The sequence below is a fragment of the Hemicordylus capensis genome, chromosome 2, assembly GCF_027244095.1.
Source record: "Hemicordylus capensis ecotype Gifberg chromosome 2, rHemCap1.1.pri, whole genome shotgun sequence".
In the NCBI taxonomy this organism is placed as follows: Eukaryota; Metazoa; Chordata; class Lepidosauria; order Squamata; family Cordylidae; genus Hemicordylus; species Hemicordylus capensis.
In genome coordinates, this window is record NC_069658.1 from 262,146,677 (window position 1) to 262,167,525 (window position 20,849).

At 45.6% G+C, this 20,849-nt stretch overlaps 1 protein-coding gene and 1 long non-coding RNA gene across 14 annotated transcripts in view; one reads left to right on the forward strand and one right to left on the reverse strand.

Moving 5' to 3' along the window:
• Positions 1-20,549, forward strand: part of LOC128342925 (E3 ubiquitin-protein ligase TRIM39-like) — a 51,576-nt gene extending 31,027 nt beyond the window's left edge. For 6 of the 7 annotated variants that reach the window (XM_053291127.1, XM_053291123.1, XM_053291124.1 and 3 more), the window contains 3 exons: positions 6,704-6,819; positions 9,192-9,206; positions 16,574-20,549. In XM_053291127.1, coding sequence (XP_053147102.1) covers positions 6,704-6,819; positions 9,192-9,206; positions 16,574-17,121 — 679 coding nt within the window. In that variant the 3' untranslated portion in view covers positions 17,122-20,549. The remainder of the gene's footprint in view (positions 1-6,703; positions 6,820-9,191; positions 9,207-16,573) is intronic. The other variant, XM_053291122.1, reaches the window with a different exon arrangement.
• LOC128342926 (uncharacterized) overlaps positions 1-20,849 on the reverse strand; it is a 32,501-nt gene that overhangs the window by 4,249 nt on the left and 7,403 nt on the right. Inside the window, exons 1-3 of one of the 7 annotated variants that reach the window (XR_008315250.1) lie at positions 14,349-15,047; positions 8,609-8,686; positions 6,854-6,954 (exon numbers count right to left, since the gene is read on the reverse strand). The exons of 4 other annotated variants lie outside the window; for them this stretch is intronic. This is a non-coding gene — a long non-coding RNA (uncharacterized LOC128342926). Of the gene's footprint in view, positions 1-6,853; positions 6,955-8,608; positions 8,687-14,348; positions 15,048-20,849 lie in introns of those variants that run through there. 2 more of the 7 variants (XR_008315254.1, XR_008315255.1) reach the window with 2 other exon arrangements.

Consider the following 20,849-nt stretch of genomic DNA (forward strand, 5'->3'; position numbering starts at 1 on the left):
CAGCACTGCTGTCCTCTTACAAGTTTACTAAGGGCAGCAAATCTTCAAGGCCATATTCATTCTGCCCCTCAACACTTACAGTCTACAGACCATTCCTTCCGACAATCTAGAACACCTCAGTACCACAAGCAACAGTACTCCTTCGGAAAAACACAGCAGTCTAAGCCCAAGTCCTCCACATATACCAAGCGATCTTGACTCTTTCAAATTTGGAACACACATGCAACCCTGTCTAAGTGCTTGGGAGAACATCACCTCGGATCAATGGATATTGACCATCATCCACGTAGGATATGCCATAGAATATACTCCCCTTGCCCCATTCTCTGGGGTAAAGGTTACACACCTGTCATCAGAACTTTTGGAGGAAGTACAGTCCTTGCTTTCCAAAGATGCTATCAAACCTGTGAAAGGGGACTCCACCAAAGGTTTCTTTTCCCGATATTTCACCATACTGAAAAGGGATGGAGGAGCTGGTCTTGTGGTAGCAAGCATGACTTGTCACCTTAGCTAAGCAGGGTCTGCTTAATGGGAGACTACATGTGTGAGCACTGTAAGATATTCCCCCTTAGGGGATGGGGCTGCTCTGGGAAGAACCTCTGCTTGCTTGCATGTAGAAGGTTCCAAGTTCCCTCCTTGGCATCTCCAAGATAGGGCTGAGAGATTCCTGCCTGCAACCTTGGAGAAGCCGCTGCCAGTCTGTGTAGATAGTACTGAGTGAGATGGACCTATGGTCTGACTCAGTATATTATTTATTATTATTATTTAATTATTATTTACATTTTATATCCTGCTCTTCCTCCAAGGAGCCCAGAGCGGTGTACTACATATTTAGGTTTCTCCTCACAACAACCCTGTGAAGTAGGTTAGGCTGAGAGAGAAGTGACTGGCCCAGAGTCACCCAGCTAGTATCATGGCTGAATGGGGATATGAACTCAGGTCTCCCCAGTCCTAGTCCAGCACTCTAACCACTATACCCGCTGGCAGCTTCCTATGTTCCTATGAGGTCTACGTCCCATCATGCACCTAAGAGATGTCTATGTGGTGTACAAAAAATTCAGAATGCTCACAGTTTCATCCATTATCCCCGTGATTACAAAGAATGTATGGTTTGCATCCTTGGATCTCGTAGGCATCTACTATCATGTATCTCTCCACCCATAACCCAGGAAATTCTTGTGCTTCCAGATAGGCTTCCAGGCGTTCCAATTCAAAGCTGTTCTATTTGGCTTCTCGATGACACCATGTGTGTATACCAAATGTTTGGCTGTAGTGATTGCCTTCCTATAAGAACAAGGCATTCAAATCTTCCCATACTAGACAACTGGCACCTCACTGGAAACACTGTTTCCAGAGAAGAGCCAGTCATCTAGTATAGGAAGATTTGAATGCCTTGTTCTTGTAGGAAGGCAACCACTACAGCCATATACTCATGGTGCTGTGGAGAGGCCAAATGGCATAGCTTTGAATTGGAACACTTGGAAGCCTATTTGGAAGCTAGAGCACAGTCTACAGTATACCATGGCCCTCCTGTCAGACTTGGGTCTCAAAGTAAACTACAAGAAATTATTATTATTATTACATTTATATCCCACTCTTCCTCCAAGGAGCCCAGAGCGGTGTACTACATACTTAAGTTTCTCTTTCACAACAACCCTGTGAAGTAGGTTAGGCTGAGAGAGAAGTGACTGGCCCGGAGTCGCCCAGCAAGTCTCATGGCTGAATGGGGATTTGAACTTGGGTCTCCCCGGTCCTAGTCCAGCACTCTAACCACTACACCACACTGGCTCTCAACTTACTCCATCAAGAACCATAAAGTTACTGGGCATTATTTTTTATTTGTTTCAGGAAGCAGTGTTTCTCCCAATGGAATGGTTTCTGCTGTGCACAGACTCACCATGAGGTTCGTCTACCACCCAAAACACTCCACCCGGACTGTGCAGTGACTGCTGGGCCTTATGTCCTTCACAACACCAGTCATAGGGACATAGGAAGCTGCCATATACTGAGTCAGATCATTGGTCTATCTAGCTCAGTATTGTCTTCACAGACTGGCAGTGACTTCTCCAAGGTTTCAGGCAGGAATCTCAGCCCTGTCTTGAAGAAGCCAGAGGGAACTTGGAACCTTCTGCTCTTCCCAGAGCGGCTCCATCCCCTAAAGGGAATATCTTAGAGTGCTCACACTTCTAGTCTCCCATTCATATGCAACCAGGGTGGACCCTGCTTAGCTAAGGGGACAAATCATGCTTGCTACCACAAGACCAGCTCTCTTCTCTAGGTCCTGCACAAGTGTGGCTCCACATAAGAATTCTTCAACGATGGTTTTTAGATACCTCCAGGGCAACACGGGCTCTCACTGCCTGCTATACTTGGCTGTTTACAGTTTTGAGTGGGCCATCCATCTGGCTATTAACAGCAATACACATAAGGAGATGGCAGTACACATAAGGACAACATGCTTGCAGACTCTCTAAGCAGGACCACTTCATTCAGTCATGAGTGGACTCTGGTCCCGAGCCATATTCCAACAATGGGGCACTCCCTTGATAGACATGTTTGCATCTCAACACAACACTCAGTGCCATGAATTCTGCTCCAGAGCAGGCATAGACCACGGCTCATTAAGTGACGTATTTGCTCACTGCTGGAGAAATCGCCTTCTCTACATGTTCCTGTCGATCCTCCTCTTGCCAAAGGTAGTCCAAAAGATCAGTGAGAACAGGGCATCCTGCATACTGATTGCACCTTGGTGGCTGAAGAAACATTGGTTTCCCCATCTCCTCCACCTCTCCAACAACATTTACGTGCATCTCCCATGGATCCCAGACCTTGGTTCTCAGACAGATCTGGACTTATGCACCCTCAGGATCACAGTGTGGAGAATCTTGAATGGTGTCCCGGAAGATAGATTCTGCGCTAGCAGCTTCCCGAAAGATGTCCACCAGACAGTCATATGCCACTAAAAGGAAAAGGTTCTCTTCAGAGGCTATGACTACAGGCGTAGACCCCATACAAGTACTGAAGCCTTGCATACTGTCTTACCTGTTGCAACTAAAGAAATCCAGTCAATGTTCTCAGTCCGTGTTCATCTTGCAGCCATATCAGTGCTTTTGGTCAGTCTCCCTGGGGTCATCCATATGGTCAAAATGTTCCTGAAAGGCCTGGCGAATCTACATCCAGATGTACCTAATCTGTCTCTACCATGGGACTTACCATTGGTTCTCCTGGGTCTCACAGGAAAGCCTTTCAAGCACATGGCCACTTATGACATGTGGTCCTCACATGGAAAACTGTGTTCCTTGTCGCCACAATCTCGGCCTGCAGGGTAGGAGAACTCAGAGCCCTTTGCTGAATCTACCCTACCTAGTTTTTCATAATGACAGGATTGTGTTATGTCCTGATTTACAATTCCTACCTAAAATTGTTTCCACGTTTCATAGGTCACAACAGTTATCACTCCCAGTTTTTTATCCTAACCCAGCTTCGGAAGACAAATGGAAACTCCATACGTTGGACATTGGCCTTCTATTTTAAAAGGACTGAGCTCTTCCGTGCCTTGAATTTCCTTTTTCTAACCTGTGATGATGCAAAACCTGATGACAGAGGGCCTCTGCCCAATCTATCTCCAGGTGGATTGTGGCTACTATCAAGCTGGACTGTTTTGCTCACAAAGCTCCACCGAACAACTTGACAGCTTACTCTACATGCGCTCTGGCTACATCCACGGCTTTTAATCGTGGAAGAACCCACTGGGCTCTATCTGCCAGGCCATAACATGGTCTGCTCTAGCCACTTTCATTAAACACTACGCTCTGGACACTAAGGCCCACCAAGATACAATATTTGGCCGGGTGGTTCCCAATTCCATTTTTATGTGATTCCCTGGACGTGGATTCTTGCTCTCTCCACAAGGTAAGGCGGCTTGGCATGCACCCATTTTGTGTGAGGTACAGTAACTGCTTAGAAGAACAGCAGGTTGCTTACCTGTAACAATAGTTCTTCTGGTGGTCAACTGTACCTTCACATACCCACCCATCCTCCCCTCTGCAGGTGGACAGTATGCTAGGTACATGGCAGACTCTAGAACTGAAAGGGAGGGAATAGCCTCGCTCTCATGCAGGATAGGGGGCGGGTCTACCACCAAAACACTTTGAGAACTTGGAATGTTCTCGGTTGGGCTACTGCATGTGTGCAAAGCCCATTTTGTGTGAAGAAACAGTTGACTACCAGAAGAACTACTGTTCCAGGTAAGCAACCTGCTATTGTAACTCTTGGGAGATTTGTGTGTGTATGTGTGCGCGTGCATGCTCTTACATTGTCTTTCAATGTGTTGTGTTCTCATTCCACCATTTTAAACGTTTTAAATAGTGGATGGCCTATGCCCAAGGGCTTCAAACGTTACCCCAGTGAGTCTCCATGCATGGAAGATTCATTTGAACCTCTTCTGTGCTTGAATTACAGGAAGGTGTGAGAGGTCCTGGCCCCTTTATCTTTTGTGATGGCATGGTCTGCTTAGCTACTGTTTTTGGAAGGCTACCAAGGTGGGACATGATTAGGCTAAAATTGGATGGAATCGGGGTGGGGCTTCATTAAGGGGCCTTCTATTCTCTCTCCTAGAATTTAAGCACTGCCTTCCCAGATGCAACTGTGAAACTATTAATTTTACATCATTTAATAAAAAACCCCTTTATACGAAGACACCTTCCCATTTAATGTGGTGGTGTTCATTTCTTTATCTTTTATAAAACATAAATTACTGCTTCTCTTTTTGATTATCACAACATGGGCACTCCAGTAATGAACATCACTACTTACATTTTGTAGATAATCTAAAGTTCAAGGGGGAGAAATTGACTGATTCAGTGCTACCCAATTAGGTCTAGCTCTGATTCAGGGCTTTGCCCATTGTTACATTGAGATTGAAGGGAGGAGGTGTCAACCATAGTTGTATAAAGCTAGTTTCTAGAACAATTAAGTTCTACATTAAAAGAAGCTGAACTTTTAAAAAATTGAATCTCTGTTGTCAATTATATAAGTACGCTTTCAAAAGTCCAAAAATGCTTCTATCCATCTACAAAAAAATTGTCAAGCACGTCTCCTCTGTGTGTGTACAATTGTACTTTTACTCATTCTACACATTAGCATCATATGCTAAATTTTGAGGAGCTAAAGTTCTCCATTAGAACATTGATGGGTCCCCCCCACCACCTAGTTTTGTTTGACAATCATGTTTGCTGCTGTAGGCCTTCCCATTAGCCTCCTGAAGCATATGTTGCTCAAGCCACAAGTGTGTTTCCTCAAAAAGAGAAGCGGGGAAAGAGAAGGTGGGAGTTGAGTTCTGCACCAGAGTCACCCAAACAGTTCATGTAGAAAAGGTGAATTCTGCAACTGGGATAAATTATGAAACTTGATTTTTGCCTAAATACCTAAGAAGCTTCCTACTGGATCAGACTCAAGGTTTCTCTAGCTCAGCATTCTGTTTCTAGCAATGTCCAGCTAAATGCCTATGGGACGCTCACAAGCAGTTTGTTCCCAGCACACTTCACTTATTTTTCCATTTATTCCCTTTCCTTTCAGAGACCTCCTCAATGTGTGAATAAAACATAAAAACAGATGTTCAAAGATATCAGACCTTTTGATGTGACACATCAGCTTCAGTGCTATACAGTAGTAGCACTGAACATCTGTTTTTATGTTTTATTCACACATTAAAGAGGTCTCTGAAAAAGAAGATTGTGGATTTTGGAAGATGCATATCTCATCGCCGTTATACCATCTTATTCAATATTTTTACATTTATATCTGAGGGACCCAGAGCAGTGTACACGGTTGTGTGATCCTCACAACAACCCTGAGGTTAATTCTCTGTTGTTTGGAGACATATTGATTGTAAACATGGAGAATCCGTTTTACTCATTTTGGTTTAATACCCCTTCAATGAATAGGAAGGAACATGTGGGAACAGGCATTGCTTTAGGTAATGTATAGCTTGAGAGAGGGCATGCCCTCAATTCCTGCCTGTAGGCTTCCAGTGGCATCTGGTGGGCCACTGTGTGAAACAGGATGCTGGACTAGATGGGCCTTGGGCCTGATCTAGCAGGGCTGTTCTTATGAGAGCTCAATGCTGGTACCGTGAATTGAGCCCAGAAGCAAACTGGTACCAGTAAGTTTGGTGTGGGGTGGTGTTATGTGATCCAGTAGCCATTGTGTGATCCAATAGGTATTTCTGAATGCCAGTTGTGTGTGGGCTTCCCAGACGCATCTGGTTGCCTCTCTGGGAAACAGGATGCTGAACTTGATAGGCCTTGGCTAATAACAGGGTTTTCTTATGCTCAGCTCAAGCCGTTTGAGCTAGCAGCCATGTATAATTTATTCTGTTAGCAATAGCACTTACATTTATATACCGCTTTATAGCCGGAGCTCTCTAAGCGGTTTACAATGATTTAGCATATTTAGCATGTTAGTCATTGTTCCAGTGGTGGGAAGAGATCTGTGTAGGGCACTGAAGGTAAAACGTCTGGAAAATCCTGGCCAGACTTTCCTCCCTTACTGAATTTCTGTGGCTAACAGGTGTTGCCTGTATACTTTCAAGTGTGTGAGGTCTAGGCTTCTGTTGCCCATGAAATGGAAAATGATTGGGGCACTTGTGTGGATAAAGGATTGGTTTTCTTCTCCCTGACCTGCTCTGCTCTTATCCTTGCAGGTGTGAAGAGTTGCAGGCCAAAGAACCGAGCCTGATCCCTATTGAGCTCGAAAAGAATTTCTGCAACTTTCCCAGGCAGTACTTTGTCCTGCGCAAAATCATCAAAAGGCTGACAGGTGAGTAAATGTGATATGCAGACCAGCACTGTACCTGGGGGAGGATCTTGAAAACTCCTCGCTCCTTTTCATAGGCCAAAGTGGCATTCATTTGGTATCCACCATGCCAGAATAACTCTGTGCTCAGAATGAATTCTGCAGATTAGAAACATTGAGGCAACTGAAGTAAATATAATTTAGTTTGAAACAGCTGCAGAACTTGACATTGTTTGACTCAGAGAGGCATGATGGTTTCAGTTGGGGAAATGTGGATAGTAGGGAAAGGAGTATATATGTAGAGAAACATAATAGGATGGGGCTCTTAACCTTTTTTGCACTTATGGACCTCTCAGATCCTCATGTATTGCCCAAGGACCCTCCCCACAACCCCATTTATATAATATACTTTCATAAGGCTCTAGAAAGAGCCTTAGGGGGTGGGAAGTACTCAGGATAGTTAATTCCACTCTGGTATCTTTTGTGAACAGTGAAAGTAAAAGTAAAATTCAAGAAAAATAGAGGATGTGCCATGTTTAGCTACCTTTAATTATATATCTACTTTTCCATGGACTACCTGAATCCCAGGTGAAGAACACCTGTTATGAGAGCTGGAGAAGGAGGAGGGTAGCCATGCAGAACAAGAAACTTGTATTTCCTGAGCAGTTAAATCTTCTACTTCCTTTCCCCCCTCTTTTAAGATAATTTTATGACAAACAATAATTCCTTGTCTCTTCTAGTATATATTCTAAGACAAATTATTAGAAAAGGTTGTAGATAAGAATATTGTGACATGAATTAGATTCTGACACATGATGTCTGATCGCATGACATTTGATCTAAGATCTGTAAAGCTTATTGTGCTATGAAATGACAGACAATAAATAACCTTGGTTATGTGATCAAAGTAACCGTTTCATGGCGCAGTGGTAAAACTGCCGCCCTGTAACCAGAAGGTTACAAGTTCGATCCTGACCAGGGGCTCAAGGTTGACTCAGCCTTCCATCCTTCCGAGGTCGGTAAAATGAGTACCCAGAATGTTGGGGGCAATATGCTAAATCATTGTAAACCACTTAGAGAGCTCTGGCTATAGAGCGGTATATAAATGTAAGTGCTATTGCTAAGTGCTATTATGCTCTAACTAAAGATTATGTTTCAGAAAATTCGTACCTATCTACCTTCTTTAATTTGATTCAGATATGTTGTGTTGTTGTTTTTTTAAACTAGTTTAGCTGTTCACCAAATTTTCAATATCCATTCGTACTCCTGTTTTGAGAAGATCATGTGTACAGGTCACAACAGATAGTTCCAAATAGAATTAATGGAGCATTCTTTCTGCTTCTTGTAAAATTGTGACTCTTAACTAGTGCCCTATCCCATGTGCTGTGAATTTGATTTGTATCCAATTGTCAACACGTGGGTAACAAAAGGATGAGACTGGCAAAAAAAACAACTGCCCCCATCGGGGTCCCATAGGACTTCCTCCAATGTCCTGTGACTGTAAACACACAAGCCCACACACGGAAATGGAAACCTCATAAGCCTTCTTCCTGTCTGAAAGTAGGTGTTAAAATTGTCTTGCTAGATCAGACCAAGGCTTATCTAGTCCAGTATTCTTGTTCAGACATTGGCCAGCCAGTTGCCTCTGGAAGCTCATAAGGCATCCCAGCATTTGGGCCCCAGCATTTGGTCTTCAGTTGTATACTGCCTCCGAACATGGAAGTCCCATGGCTAATTATCCATTGATAAATTTGTCCTCCATGAATTTGACTAATCCTTAAAAAGCTTCTCAGTTAGTGGCCACCATACTGACCTGCGGTAGTGAATTCAGTTAATCATATCTCCTAAATTGTATCTGCTGTCTCTCGATCTGAAGAACAAAATGTCTCATCTGAAGGTGTTGATAAAGAGAGGAATTATTAACTGTTTGGGTCCCTCTTAACTATATATTTATCACACTTCTATACAGCCAAATCATAGAGTCTCATGGTAGTTTACATATATGTGCCAGGGTTGTAATTTAAAGGCACATGCTACCATAACTGTGCTGAAGCTAAGCAGATCCAGGTCTGGTCAGTGCCTGAATAGAAGACCTCTTGGGAAGACTGTACACTTCCTTGAGTTGTGTTGAAGGAAAGCAGAATATAAATAAAATGATTTTGTCACAGATCTGTTATATGAACACCTGGGGGCCAGCGGCAGGGTGGGGTGGGTACAGAAATCCATAAGAAATCTTGTTCCCCAAGCAGGTAGTTGCCACTTGCAGTAGTCCAGTTAAAAGGTCTGTTGCAAGACTGCAAGTGTCTGCAGCAAGATTGCTGTGTTTTAATCTCTATTACGATTTCTTTGCATGCCTAAAGCGTAGTAAAGCATTTATTTCTCTTTTATCTATGTAGGTTGCTCAAGCCAGGGTAAGGATTCCAATTTTTAATCATTCCTGGTCCAGTTCAAGCCAAGACATGCAAGCACTTCCTTATAAATATTAACAATAGAGAAGCATGGTAATAAAGAATAATATTAGGGTTATTGGGCACTGTCGTCCACACAGGACACTCCTTCTGGACTTATTCATGTGGATAATGTAATGCGCAACTGTCAGGCCTTTTGCAGCTACAACTTTGCAGCAGCGATTTCCATAATTGCAATGGAAAATGTTGTTGCATGAAAACTGCATGGAAAATATAAATATGAAGTCTTGCATTGTGTTATGTATCTTAGGTGCCTCTAAAGACAGGCTAGGCACGTTAGCCATGATGTTCAGTCCGTGCAGCAATGACCTGCTGTTCTCATCCAAAGGGCTGCACCATAGGGCTTGTGTCCTTCCATATCTGCCCTTTGAGAGTAGCGAGCCGCCACTGCTGATGTAACACTCAGATCAGATAATAATGCCTTGTGGTTAGCTGTCGATTCAGGCTTCAACGTACAGGTTTCTTCCCATATTCTTCCTGATATGGATGTTTGAACTTTGGCAGTCAGAAGAATGTTGATGTTTAGACTCTCTTAAACTGGTTTTTGCATCTCCAGCTTCTAACCTAAAGAGTTAGAAACTTACTAGAGTTATTAGTGAAATAGGATCTCAACCTGCTAAAAAGCATTCATGGGCTCTATTAAACTCAAAACTGGCCCATGATATTCATATTGTCCAGCCTGGCATAAACAGTATGTAGTGCAGCAGGGGGTCATATGCTGGAGAAGTGGATGAAGGGGGTAGTAATACGCTCTTTGACAGAAGTGGTGATGACCATATGTTGGGGGTGTGGGAGGTTGAAACTAGATATTGGACTAGATACTCAGCTGCTGGTCTAGACATAAGAACATCCCTGCTGGATCAGGCCCACGGCCCATCTAGTCCAGCATCCTGTTTCACACAGTGGCCCACCAGATGCCGCTGGAAGCCACGGACAGGAGTTGAGGGTGTGCCGTCTCTCCTGCCATTACTCCCCTGCAACTGGTACTCAGAGGCACCCCACCCTTGAGGCTGGAGGTGGCCCACAGCCCTCTGACTAGTAGCCATTGATAGACCTCTCCTCCATGAAGTCATCCAAACCCCTCTTAAAGCCATCCAGGTTGTTGGCTGTCACCACATCCTGTGGCAGAGAGTTCCACAAGTGGATCACACGTTGTGTGAAAAAGTACTTCCGTTTGTTGGTCCTAGACCTCCTGGCAATCAATTTCATGGAGTGACCCCTGGTTCTAGTGTTGTGTGAGAGGGAAAAGAATCTCTCTCTCTCCACTTTCTCCACGCCATGCATGATTTTATAGACCTCTATCATGTCTCCCCGCAGTCGTCTTTTTTCTAAACTAAAAAGCCCCAGGTGTTGTAGTCTTGCCTCATAAGAAAGGTGCTCTAGGCCCCTGATCATCTTGGTTGCCCTCTTCTGTACCTTCTCCAGTTCAACAATGTCCTTTTTAAGATGTGGTGACCAGAATTGTACGCAGTACTCCAAGTGTGGTCGCACCATAGTTTTGTATAAGGGCATTATAATGTTAGCCGTTTTATTTTCAATCCCCTTTCTAATGATCCCTAACATGGAATTGACCTTTTTCACCGCTGCTGCACATTGAGTTGACACTTTCAACGAGCTGTCAACCACAACCCCAAGATCCCTCTCCTGTTCCATCACCGACAGCTCGGATCCCATCAGCATATACTTGAAGTTGGGGTTTTTTGTCCCAATGTGCATCACTTTACACTTGCTAACATTGAACCACATTTGCCATTTTGTCGCCCACTCCCCCAGTTTGGAGAGATCCTTTTGGAGCTGCTCACAATCCGTTTTGGATTTCACTACCCGGAAGAGTTTGGTATCATCTGCAAATTTGGCCACATCGCTGCTTACCCCTGCTTCTAGATCATTTATGAATAAATTAAAAAGCACCGGTCCCAGTACAGATCCCTGCGGGACCCCACTTCTTACTTCCCTCCATTGTGAAAACTCTCCATTTATACCTACCCTCTGTTTCCTGTCTTTCAACCATTTAGCAATCCACACATGTACTTGTCCCCTTATCCCATGACCGCTAAGTTTCCTCAGGAGTCTTTGATGAGGAACTTTGTCAAAAGCTTTTTGGAAGTCCAGGTAGGCTATGTCAACTGGATCACCTTGATCCACACACTCGTTGACACTCTCAAAGAAGTCCAAAAGGTTGGTGAGGCAAGATTTACCTTTGCGGAAGCCATGCTGGCTCACTCCCAGCAGGGCCTGTTCTTCTAGGTGCTTTACAATTTTATCCTTGAGGATGCTTTCCATCAGTTTGCCCAGAACGGACGTTAGGCTAACCGGCCTGTAATTTCCTGGATCGCCCCTGGATCCCTTTTTGAAAATCGGTGTTACATTTGCTACTCTCCAGTCCTCTGGTACAGAGCCCGATTTCAGGGATAAGTTAAATATTTTAGCAAGGAGGTCAGCAATTTCACATTTGAGTTCTTTGAGGACTCTTGGATGGATTCCATCCGGCCCTGGTGATTTGTTAGCTTTCAGTTTTTCCAGACAGTTTAGAACATCATCCCTTGTCACTTCTATCTGACTCAGCTCTCTGGCCTCCATCCCTAAAAAGCCTGGTTCAGGAACAGGTATATGCTCAGTATCCTCTGCCGTGAAGACAGACGCAAAGAACTCATTCAGTTTCTTTGCAACCTCCATATCCTCCTTAATAATCCCTTTCACTCCTTCATTGTCTAATGGCCCAACCGCCTCCCTGGCAGGTTTCCTGCTTCTGATGTACTTAAAGAAGTTTTTGTTATTCCCCTTGATACTTTTGGCTAAATGTTCCTCAAACTCTCTTTTTGCCTCCCTTATTGTCACCTTGCATTTCTTTTGCCAGAGTTTGTGTTCCTTTCTGTTCTCTTCGTTTGGACAGGCCTTCCAATTTCGGAAGGAAGTCTTCTTCCCTTTTATGGCTTCTTTGACGGTACCCGTTAGCCATGCTGGCATCCTCCTGGACTTAGTGGTACCTTTCCTCCTTTTGGGTATACAAGCTGACTGGGCTTCTAGTATTGTGGTTTTGAGTAAACTCCATGCATTCTGGAGCGAAGTGACTCTCCTGCTTTTCCCCTCAGCTTTCTTTTCACCATACTCCTCATTTTGGAGAAGTTTCCTCTTCTGAAATTCAAAATGTCTGTGTTTGACATCCTTGGTGATTCTCTCCCCGCATGTTTGCTGAATTTGATGGCACTGTGGTCACTGTTCCCTAAAGGGTCGATGACACTCACATCACGCACCAGGTCCTGGGTGTCACTCAGAATTAGATCCAAGGTCGCCTTCTCTCTGGTTGTTTCCATGACCAGCTGTTCTAGGGCACAGTCATTTAGCATATCTAGAAAATTGACCTCTTTGTCCTGACTTGAATGTGAATTTACCCAGTCTATGTGTGGGTAGTTGAAATCACCCATAATTACAGCCCTGCCTCTCCTTGACGCCTCCCTGATTTCTTCCTGCAACTCCCAGTCACTGTCGGCATTTTGATCCGGAAGGCGATAGCACGTCCCCAGTAGCACGATTCCTTTCTGGCCTTGTATAGTCACCCACAGGGTTTCTGTGGAGGACTCCAGTCCACTTAGGTTTTCTAGCTTGTTAGATTCTATCCCTTCTTTAACATACAGTGCTACTCCTCCTCCAAGGCACCCCTCCCTGTCCTTCCTATAGAGTTTATACCCAGGGATAACAGTGTCCCACCGGTTCTCACTGTTCCACCATGTTTCTGTTATGCCCACTATGTCTATTTCTGCGTTAGCAACCAAGCACTCCAGCTCACCCATCTTGGCTCGGAGGCTTCTGGCATTAGCATACAAGCACCTATACACTGAATCTTTCCCCTGATGTATGCTATTCTTTTGACTTTTTGACTTGCTGGCACAGGCTCCCGTCTGCTCTTTATGCAGTTCTGCTCTGTCCCCTTCTGTTTTATTTGAATTCTTTGCAGCCTCACACTTTAAAGGATGGCTTTTGCCAAACGGGATACTGCCCAGCTCCCATCGGCTGTTCCCCAGGTGTCATTTTAAAAGCTGCTCTGCAACCTTTTTTATTTTAAGTGCCAGCAGTCTGGTTCCATCTTGGTTCAAGTGCAGCCCGTCCCTTTTGTACAGGCCTTGCTTGCCCCAAAATGTGTCCCAGTGCCTAACAAATCTAAAGCCCTCCTCCCAGCACAAACGTCTCATCCATGCATTGAAACCCCTCAGCTCAGCCTGTCTCACTGTACTTGCGCGTGCAACAGGTAGCATTTCTGAGACTGCTACCTTGGGGGTCCTGGATTTCAAAATGCTACCTATCAGCCTAAATTTGGCTTCCAGGACCTCCTGACTGCATTTCCCCACATCGTTGGTGCCGACGTGCACCACGACAGCTGTCTCCTCCCCAGCACTGCCTAGGAGCCTGTCTAGATGCTGCGTAATGTCCGCAACCTTCGCACCAGGCAGGCAAGTCACCGTACGGTCAACACGCGGGTCACAAACCCATCTCTCTATCCCCCTAATGATCGAATCACCAACTACAAGGAGACCCCCACCCCCCAGAGGAGTATTCCCTGTGCGAGAGGATATGGGCTCATCATCCATGGAAGGGGTCCCTTCTAAAGGAGCATTTCCCTCTTCCTCAGACCGATGTCCTCCTCGCCCAAGACCTTCATTCTCCCTGACAGCAGAGGAGCTACCAGCCCTGGAGTGGGATGCCTCTATCACATCCCTGAAGGTCTCATCCACATGCCTCTCTGTCTCCCTGAGCTTCTCCAGATCCACCACCTTGGTCTCTAGGGAACGGATTTGTTCCCTGAGAGCCAGGAGCTCCTTGCACCGAGCACACACCCATGACTTCTGCCCATGGGGCAAATAGTCGTACATGTGGCACTCTGTGCAATACACTGGGAAGTGCCCCTTCCCCTGCTGACCTTCTATCTTCATACTGTTATAGTTGGCTCTTTACAGTATTTAGGGAGCTTATTGTCCGTTTTTTAGATAGTTTATTAGGATAGGTCTCAGCTGTAATGGTCAGCTATTTAACTGTCCAAACAGCCTTTCCCAAGAATATGAGGGATACGAGGGAGGGATATGTACTTACGTTCTCTTCTCCACGAGGCTCCTTGTGATCCTTGTGATCGCGGGGGCTTGTTCCAGGCTCCCCCACACACTTCCCACTAAACTCCTGCAAAACTCCTATGTCCTGTTTGCTATCCCTGTCGGCTATGCTCTGCTCGCTATGCTCTCGGGCCTACACCTCTTATGTAGAGTAGGCTTCCAACTGTCACACAGGATGTGAGTCAAAGGAAGGAATGTGGGGCCCCTCCCAGCCCTAGCTGGCTCCACCCCCACTACTAAGTAACACTGCCTTTAGGTAACCCTAAGAACTCCTAGCCCTGTTATATGTTAACCCTAACAAGTAACCCTAACAAGTAACACACACAGAGATAGAGAGACAAAGACCTACCCCTTAGAGAGAAACAGCCCCTGCTAAACTCCCCTCTTGGTTTGTTTGAAGTGGAAAAGGCTAGATGTTTAGAAGGGCTTGCTCAGCTTCTCAGCTGTGTCTCTTCCTGTTAGTTTGTTTGAAGGGGAAAAGGCTAGATGTTTAGAAGGGCTTGCTCAACTTCTCAGCTGTGTCTGCTCTTCCCAGAGTAGACCCATCTCTTCACCCCATGCTTTCTTCCTATTCCTGAGATCTTGGGTTACTTTTGCTTTAGTCTCCAGTCTGAGAGGAGGAAAGGATTCTGGGAATTCCTTGCCCATCTTCATCTTGATTAAAGCAGTGCTAGTGTGCCCCAGCGGTCTTTTTGCATGCACACAACCGCAGCTGAGATGCTGGTCCTTTTAGTAGGTAATACAGGCATAGAACTTGAATGCTGAGGGGCAGAGTGGCAGTGAGCTAATGCCACGCTTTTTACATGCACACGTACCTACTTTGTGTATGGAATAGGAACACCAAATCAATGTGAGGGGAAATACTCTGGTACTAAGGGAATCTATTTCCTTTCTGCAGCCACAAAACGAATCTGATGTTTGTCTGGTAGAGCTGGCCAGAACACCAATTGGGCATGTTTGAAGACTGAATAAGAAAGAACTAAGGCTTTCTGGAAAACAAGGAGTAAAGAAAGGGGAGGAATAGTGGAGGGGATGGTAAAGGTCAAGCCTGGTCTACCAAACCAAAAGAGAAGATGAAGAAAAGAACGATAGAGAAAGGCAGGAAGGGAAGAGCAAGTTATATCTCTCCTATTCTGCTGGGGAGAAACGAGAACCCCAGAGGGAAAGGGTGGGTCATGAGTTGGGGGTCGGCAAGTTCCAGACTGCAGAAAGGCCTTTGCCTGGGGGGGAGCAGCATCCTAAGTGCAAGGCAGGCACCTAATACTGTACAAGGATTCCAAAGGGCTGTGGGGACTGAATAGGTGAGACAGTCCTGTTTAGTTGGAGACAAAATTAGATGGGCCCTTAATGAGCCCGGCTGTTGGCATAAGGTTTGATTTCCTCGCATTAAGTCAAGTTGCTCTATTCAGACTTCTGTTTGTCTGGGACCAGGGTGCCTAGCCAAGCAGCTTCTCATTCAAATGCAAGTTCTGGCAAGAGGAATATTTCCTGCCATCTCAAGACACTCGTGATCAGCATTTGCTTATATGACAGTCTGCTTTACAGGAGAACCTTATTACTTGTGGGAGTTTCATTCCTCACCTACTACTGCGAGTAACGAGGCATTAGGTCTATGGGGAAAGGGGTTAGGTTCCGGGGGGGATTTAAAAGCCCCAAACGGCCCCCACATAGGCCAGAACTTACTCTGGCATGTTCCACTGGTCTTCCATGTGCTCAGGAATGCTCCCCAAAGGACAGATTCTCCCCCCCCCCCAAAAAAAACTCTGGAAAATCATGGGGGAAAGTCCGGGTTGTTTTTTTCAGAAATGAGCCAAAAAATGGCTCCTCCTGTCTCTTCCTGGCTTACTAGAGACAAAATGGCAGCTGTAAATTACCTCTGCAGTCACTTCCAGCCCTCTAGGAACCTCAGATACATGGGTTTTAATCCAATAGTATCCGTGGATCCTGGAAATGGGTGTCAATAATACACCCCACAGATACGCAGAACCGCAAATAACGTTTTCCTGTCTACAGAATGGATCCTCTGAGCCCACACAGGTGATCAAACCAGTGTAGATGAGAGATGCCAATATTTTGGGGGGTGGGGGTATGCATTTAACAGTTGCATTCTGAATCAGCCAGAGAAAATAATCCCAGAAATGGATACAGTAGCTTAACCATTATATGAACAGAGCATAGATCAATCTTCTTCTCTCTCTTTTCCTGCAGGAGATTTGACTCTTGACCCTGAAACTGCCCACCCCAACCTAGTGCTCTCTGAGGACCGCAAGAGTGTCAAGTTTGTGGAGCAGCGGCTGCGAGACTTGCCTGAGAGCCCAAGACGCTTCACCGTCTATCCCTGTGTCTTAGCCACAAAAGGCTTCACCTCAGGCCGCCACTACTGGGAGGTGGAAGTGGGTGAAAAGACCCACTGGGCTCTGGGGGTCTGCAATGACTCAGTCAGCCGTAAAGGAGAGACGACCTCCTTGCCCGAGACTGGTTATTGGCGGGTGAGGCTATTCAATGGGGACAAATACGCAGCCACCACCACCCCATTCACCCCTATCAATGTCACCATCAAACCCAAGCGAGTCGGCGTCTTTCTGGACTATGAGGCTGGCAAGTTGTCCTTCTACAATGTCACGGACCGCTCCCACATCTATACTTTTACTGACACCTTCAGTGAGAAGCTTTGGCCTTTCTTCTATCCAGGGATCCGCGCCGGGCGCAAGAACGCTGCTCCCCTCATCATTCGACCTTCCACGGACTGGGAGTGACCGTTATGAACCTTGTCTCCCTGCTAGGATTAGCCTCAGAGTACGTGAAGAGTTTAAATAACTTGACTTCTCGTGGAGGGTGGGGTGAAGAGCTAGGGTCCAGCCAATGTCACCTCCAGCTGGAAAAAAAAAAAAGGGCACCAGAATAAAATATGCAGTGGCTCTTCTTCTCTTTTAAAAAATAAATAGAAGTTAAACATTTTCTTCTAAACCTCATATTTTACCAGTGACACCAGAGAGAGGGGAGAGAGATTTTCATTAAAGCTAAGGAGGAACTTTGGAGCAGTAAAACTTGTGAAGGCCAATGAAGAACGTGTTGCCTTCTGTGGTCCCAAACCTCTGATGGGGGTTTACATTCCAAGACAGTGTTGCTTAATCTGAAAATTAAGCACTGGTGTTAGCAAGGTAGAAGGCCAAGGTGTTTGTGTTGACTGTGAACAGAGCTGGTCAGGAGTGTGTGTGAGTGAAAAGGTGTGGCCATTCTATGTACTCTGAACGTGGAAGGCATAAACTCTCTGGGTAGTGATGGGAAGAGACCCTTCTGTGAAGAGGTTAATATGGAGAATTGCACACATAGGCTGTAAAATGTTGACCCTTCTCCAATCTTATTTTGTTGCCTGCTAAAGTGCATATCTAGGTAGCAGCACCTGAACTCTTGGTAGTATGCTGTAGTGCAGTGTTTCTCAACCACCGGTCTACAAGGCATTGGGTACCGGTCCTTGAGGCATCACTAATAAAAGTCACGCCCCCCACCCACCCACCCCCCAAAAATTGGGGGCCGGCAGGGGCCGCCTGGAGTTCATTTCCAGGCAGCCCTCACTGCTGGATAACATTCATTTTGCTTCCTTGAAATGAACTTTTTCTTCCTGGAAATGAGCTCCAGATTGCTGCCCGGAATTGTTTTGGGGGGGGTGTCTGGGGGTGAGGTTGGGGGCGAGGGGGGTGACCCCCTTACTAACGGCTGGTCCAGGAAACTGCGCACAAATAATGTAGCGGTCCATGACTCCAAAAACGTTGAGCAACACTGCGGTGTAGTGCATAGGTGGCTCAGGAGATGCACCTCCTCCTCTGAGACATCCCAGTGCTTGCTGCAGGAGGCTGCCTCTGCAGACTGCATAGAGCTGCAGCTGCCTGGCAGACAGATTACTACAGAGATGAGAAACTCAGCACTTTTGCCGTGACCCACAAGATAGAGTTGTCTGGTCACGTCCTTGCTCTTGAGACCCAAACAGGACTAAGATGGTATCTGAAGGAAAGCCACATACATCCTTCTAGCTTCTGGTGGTAGCTACCTTGATTTTTGCCCGGGCTTGTTCCCTGCGCCAGATCACAAACAATCAGAATAGTGAATTGAATAGTTACCATTGTTGCAACTCTTGTCTGTGGCCATCACACGACCAGGGAGCCACCACAGGCAAAAGGCAGCCACGGCATGCCGGGCACTCCAGTGCATTGGCCCCACAGCGGGCTGTGAATGTCTTCCAGATGTTTACTTGAAGAAAAGGAACCTCTCCTCACCTCTTGCTGTGGACGTTTGCCAGTGCAGCGCATTGGCAGGTAGGGCTGATGCAAAATAGAATGTGTGATGCAAAATGGAGTCACATAAGACTTGGCTCCCTTTTGAACAGGCACCCTATTTTGCAGTACAGGAGGCAGGCAAAAATGTTTGTCCATTGAGAATGAGAGCAAAGGCTATAGGGTTGGATGATGTCATTATCATGCCTATATGAGCCATGCTTGGCAGGGATTGCCTTAGAAAGAAATTGTGAAAAATGTAGAAGTTCCAGAGTGGGGGGGGGGGACAGCTGCAAATGGGGTTGGTGGAGTGGGGGGAGGCTATAAATTCTTTGTATTCTTTCCTCTGCCTAGCTTCTCCTCCTGAAATTGCATCTCAGAATTGGATGTTGTCGGGCTGAGATGCTTTCTAACATGTCTTAGAGGTAAAGTGCGTATCCTTTTTAGTTCAGTGAAACTCTTATAATAAAACAGATTGAAGGGAAACAGGCAGGTTTTTAACAGGTTTTAGAATTAATGGCAGAGTAACCCCCTATTTCGCAGCCAGAGTGTGCTGGCGCAGCAGTCCTAGAGCAGGTGATTTGCCTCACCTCCTCTCCTTGCTGCAGCTCCTGAGCCCCTCCCTGAAAAACCCATTCCTGAGGATTGAGGGACCCTCAGCAATGTCATAGTCTGTGCAAAGGGATTTCAGAGGGAGAAAGAAATCCCTGGGAAAGGGGTGAAGATCTCATGCAAGGATTCTTCTGCACCCCCCACGCCACAGTCAATTTCATTGTTGAGGGTCTCTCAAACTTTGGGGATGCTTGTGGGTTTGCAGTGACAAGGAAGGGGTGGGAAAATAGCTTGCATTACACTGCTGCACCAGCACCCTTCTGGATCTATCCCTTCTGTTTACAAGGAGACTATGCCACTCATTCAAAAGAGATGTGACTTGGGCTAAATATTATGGGGCTTGATACAAGCGTTAATAGGACACATGCAGTGGAAGCCTGTCTCAAACGGCTAGAATGTTTTCAGCTTATAATTGAGTTTTATTATAGATATTTCTTTAATGTACAACTGAGATTCAGATTCCCAGTGCAAACTCCTTCTGTTATTGGATTGCAGCTGCTTCTGGGCCTTGGTGCCTCAAACAGGATCTGTGCTACAGGTCATGTTTCCGGAAGGCCGAGAGGAGGTAGCTTTTACTGATTTTGACGTTTTGTAGCACATACAGAGATTTGTTCTAGTTCAAAAAAGCCCTTCCAGTCCAGCTTTGGTGAGTTTTTGTATGAAATTACAGAGAGGAGATTCTGCTTCTTGCTGATCAGAGCTTAACGGTTGGGGGGAAATGCCCCCCTCCTCCCGGTTGGAGCTCTGTTTCAGTAGCTCAAGAAGAGTTAGGAGTTCAGAAATTATTACTATAGAAATGTGCGTGTGCATGTGATTAGAATAAATTTGAACTTCAGAACAAATTTGATTAACAGTTGGGGAATATGAGTGCCAATGCCGTGTTGATCACAGCAAGGGGTGGGGTGGGAGGTGGGCCTCCAGCTTCCTTTCAATTCCTCCAGGAGATAAAATTTCCAGTTCAACTCCAGGTTAGTCATTGGCTTAATAAGCTCCTCCTGGTGATGACTTCTTGCCTCTCATCAGAATTCAGTTGTCTTTGGGGAGCCAGCCACCAGAGAAATGAGAATTAAACTGTTAGGCTTGGCTTGCATCTGTCCTCTAGTGGTGATATTTGAGGTTGCTTGGTTTACTCCATTTATTTGTGTGTGCGTACAATAGAAGAAGCGCTGTTCTGGACACTGCAAATCCTTGAGCATGGGTGGGCTCGTATATCAGCAGTTCTTTGGCAACCCACAGCTTAGTGAAATAAACTTACATTGTGGCTTGTAAAGATGTTAATAAAATTCCTGTTTATTTGACAACAGGGTGTGGGTGTGACTTCTTCACCATGTGCTTGGGAAGGAGACAGGTGGAATATCAGCATGAGATCTGTTACGAGCCAGGTTTGGGGGATTGTGTCTTATGCAGAAAACAAGAGCACTAATGGACAAACCTACAATAAAGCAATTCAGGAACAAATCTGAAAATCTGGTTCTGCTCGTGGGACAGGAGGATCAGATGAACAATTCCTGCATCAGTATGGCACGTTCCTAAAGGCTAGTGGGGCTAGTAAGTGCAGTCATGGTAGCCCTGCACCTGGCTACACTATGAAACATCCCACG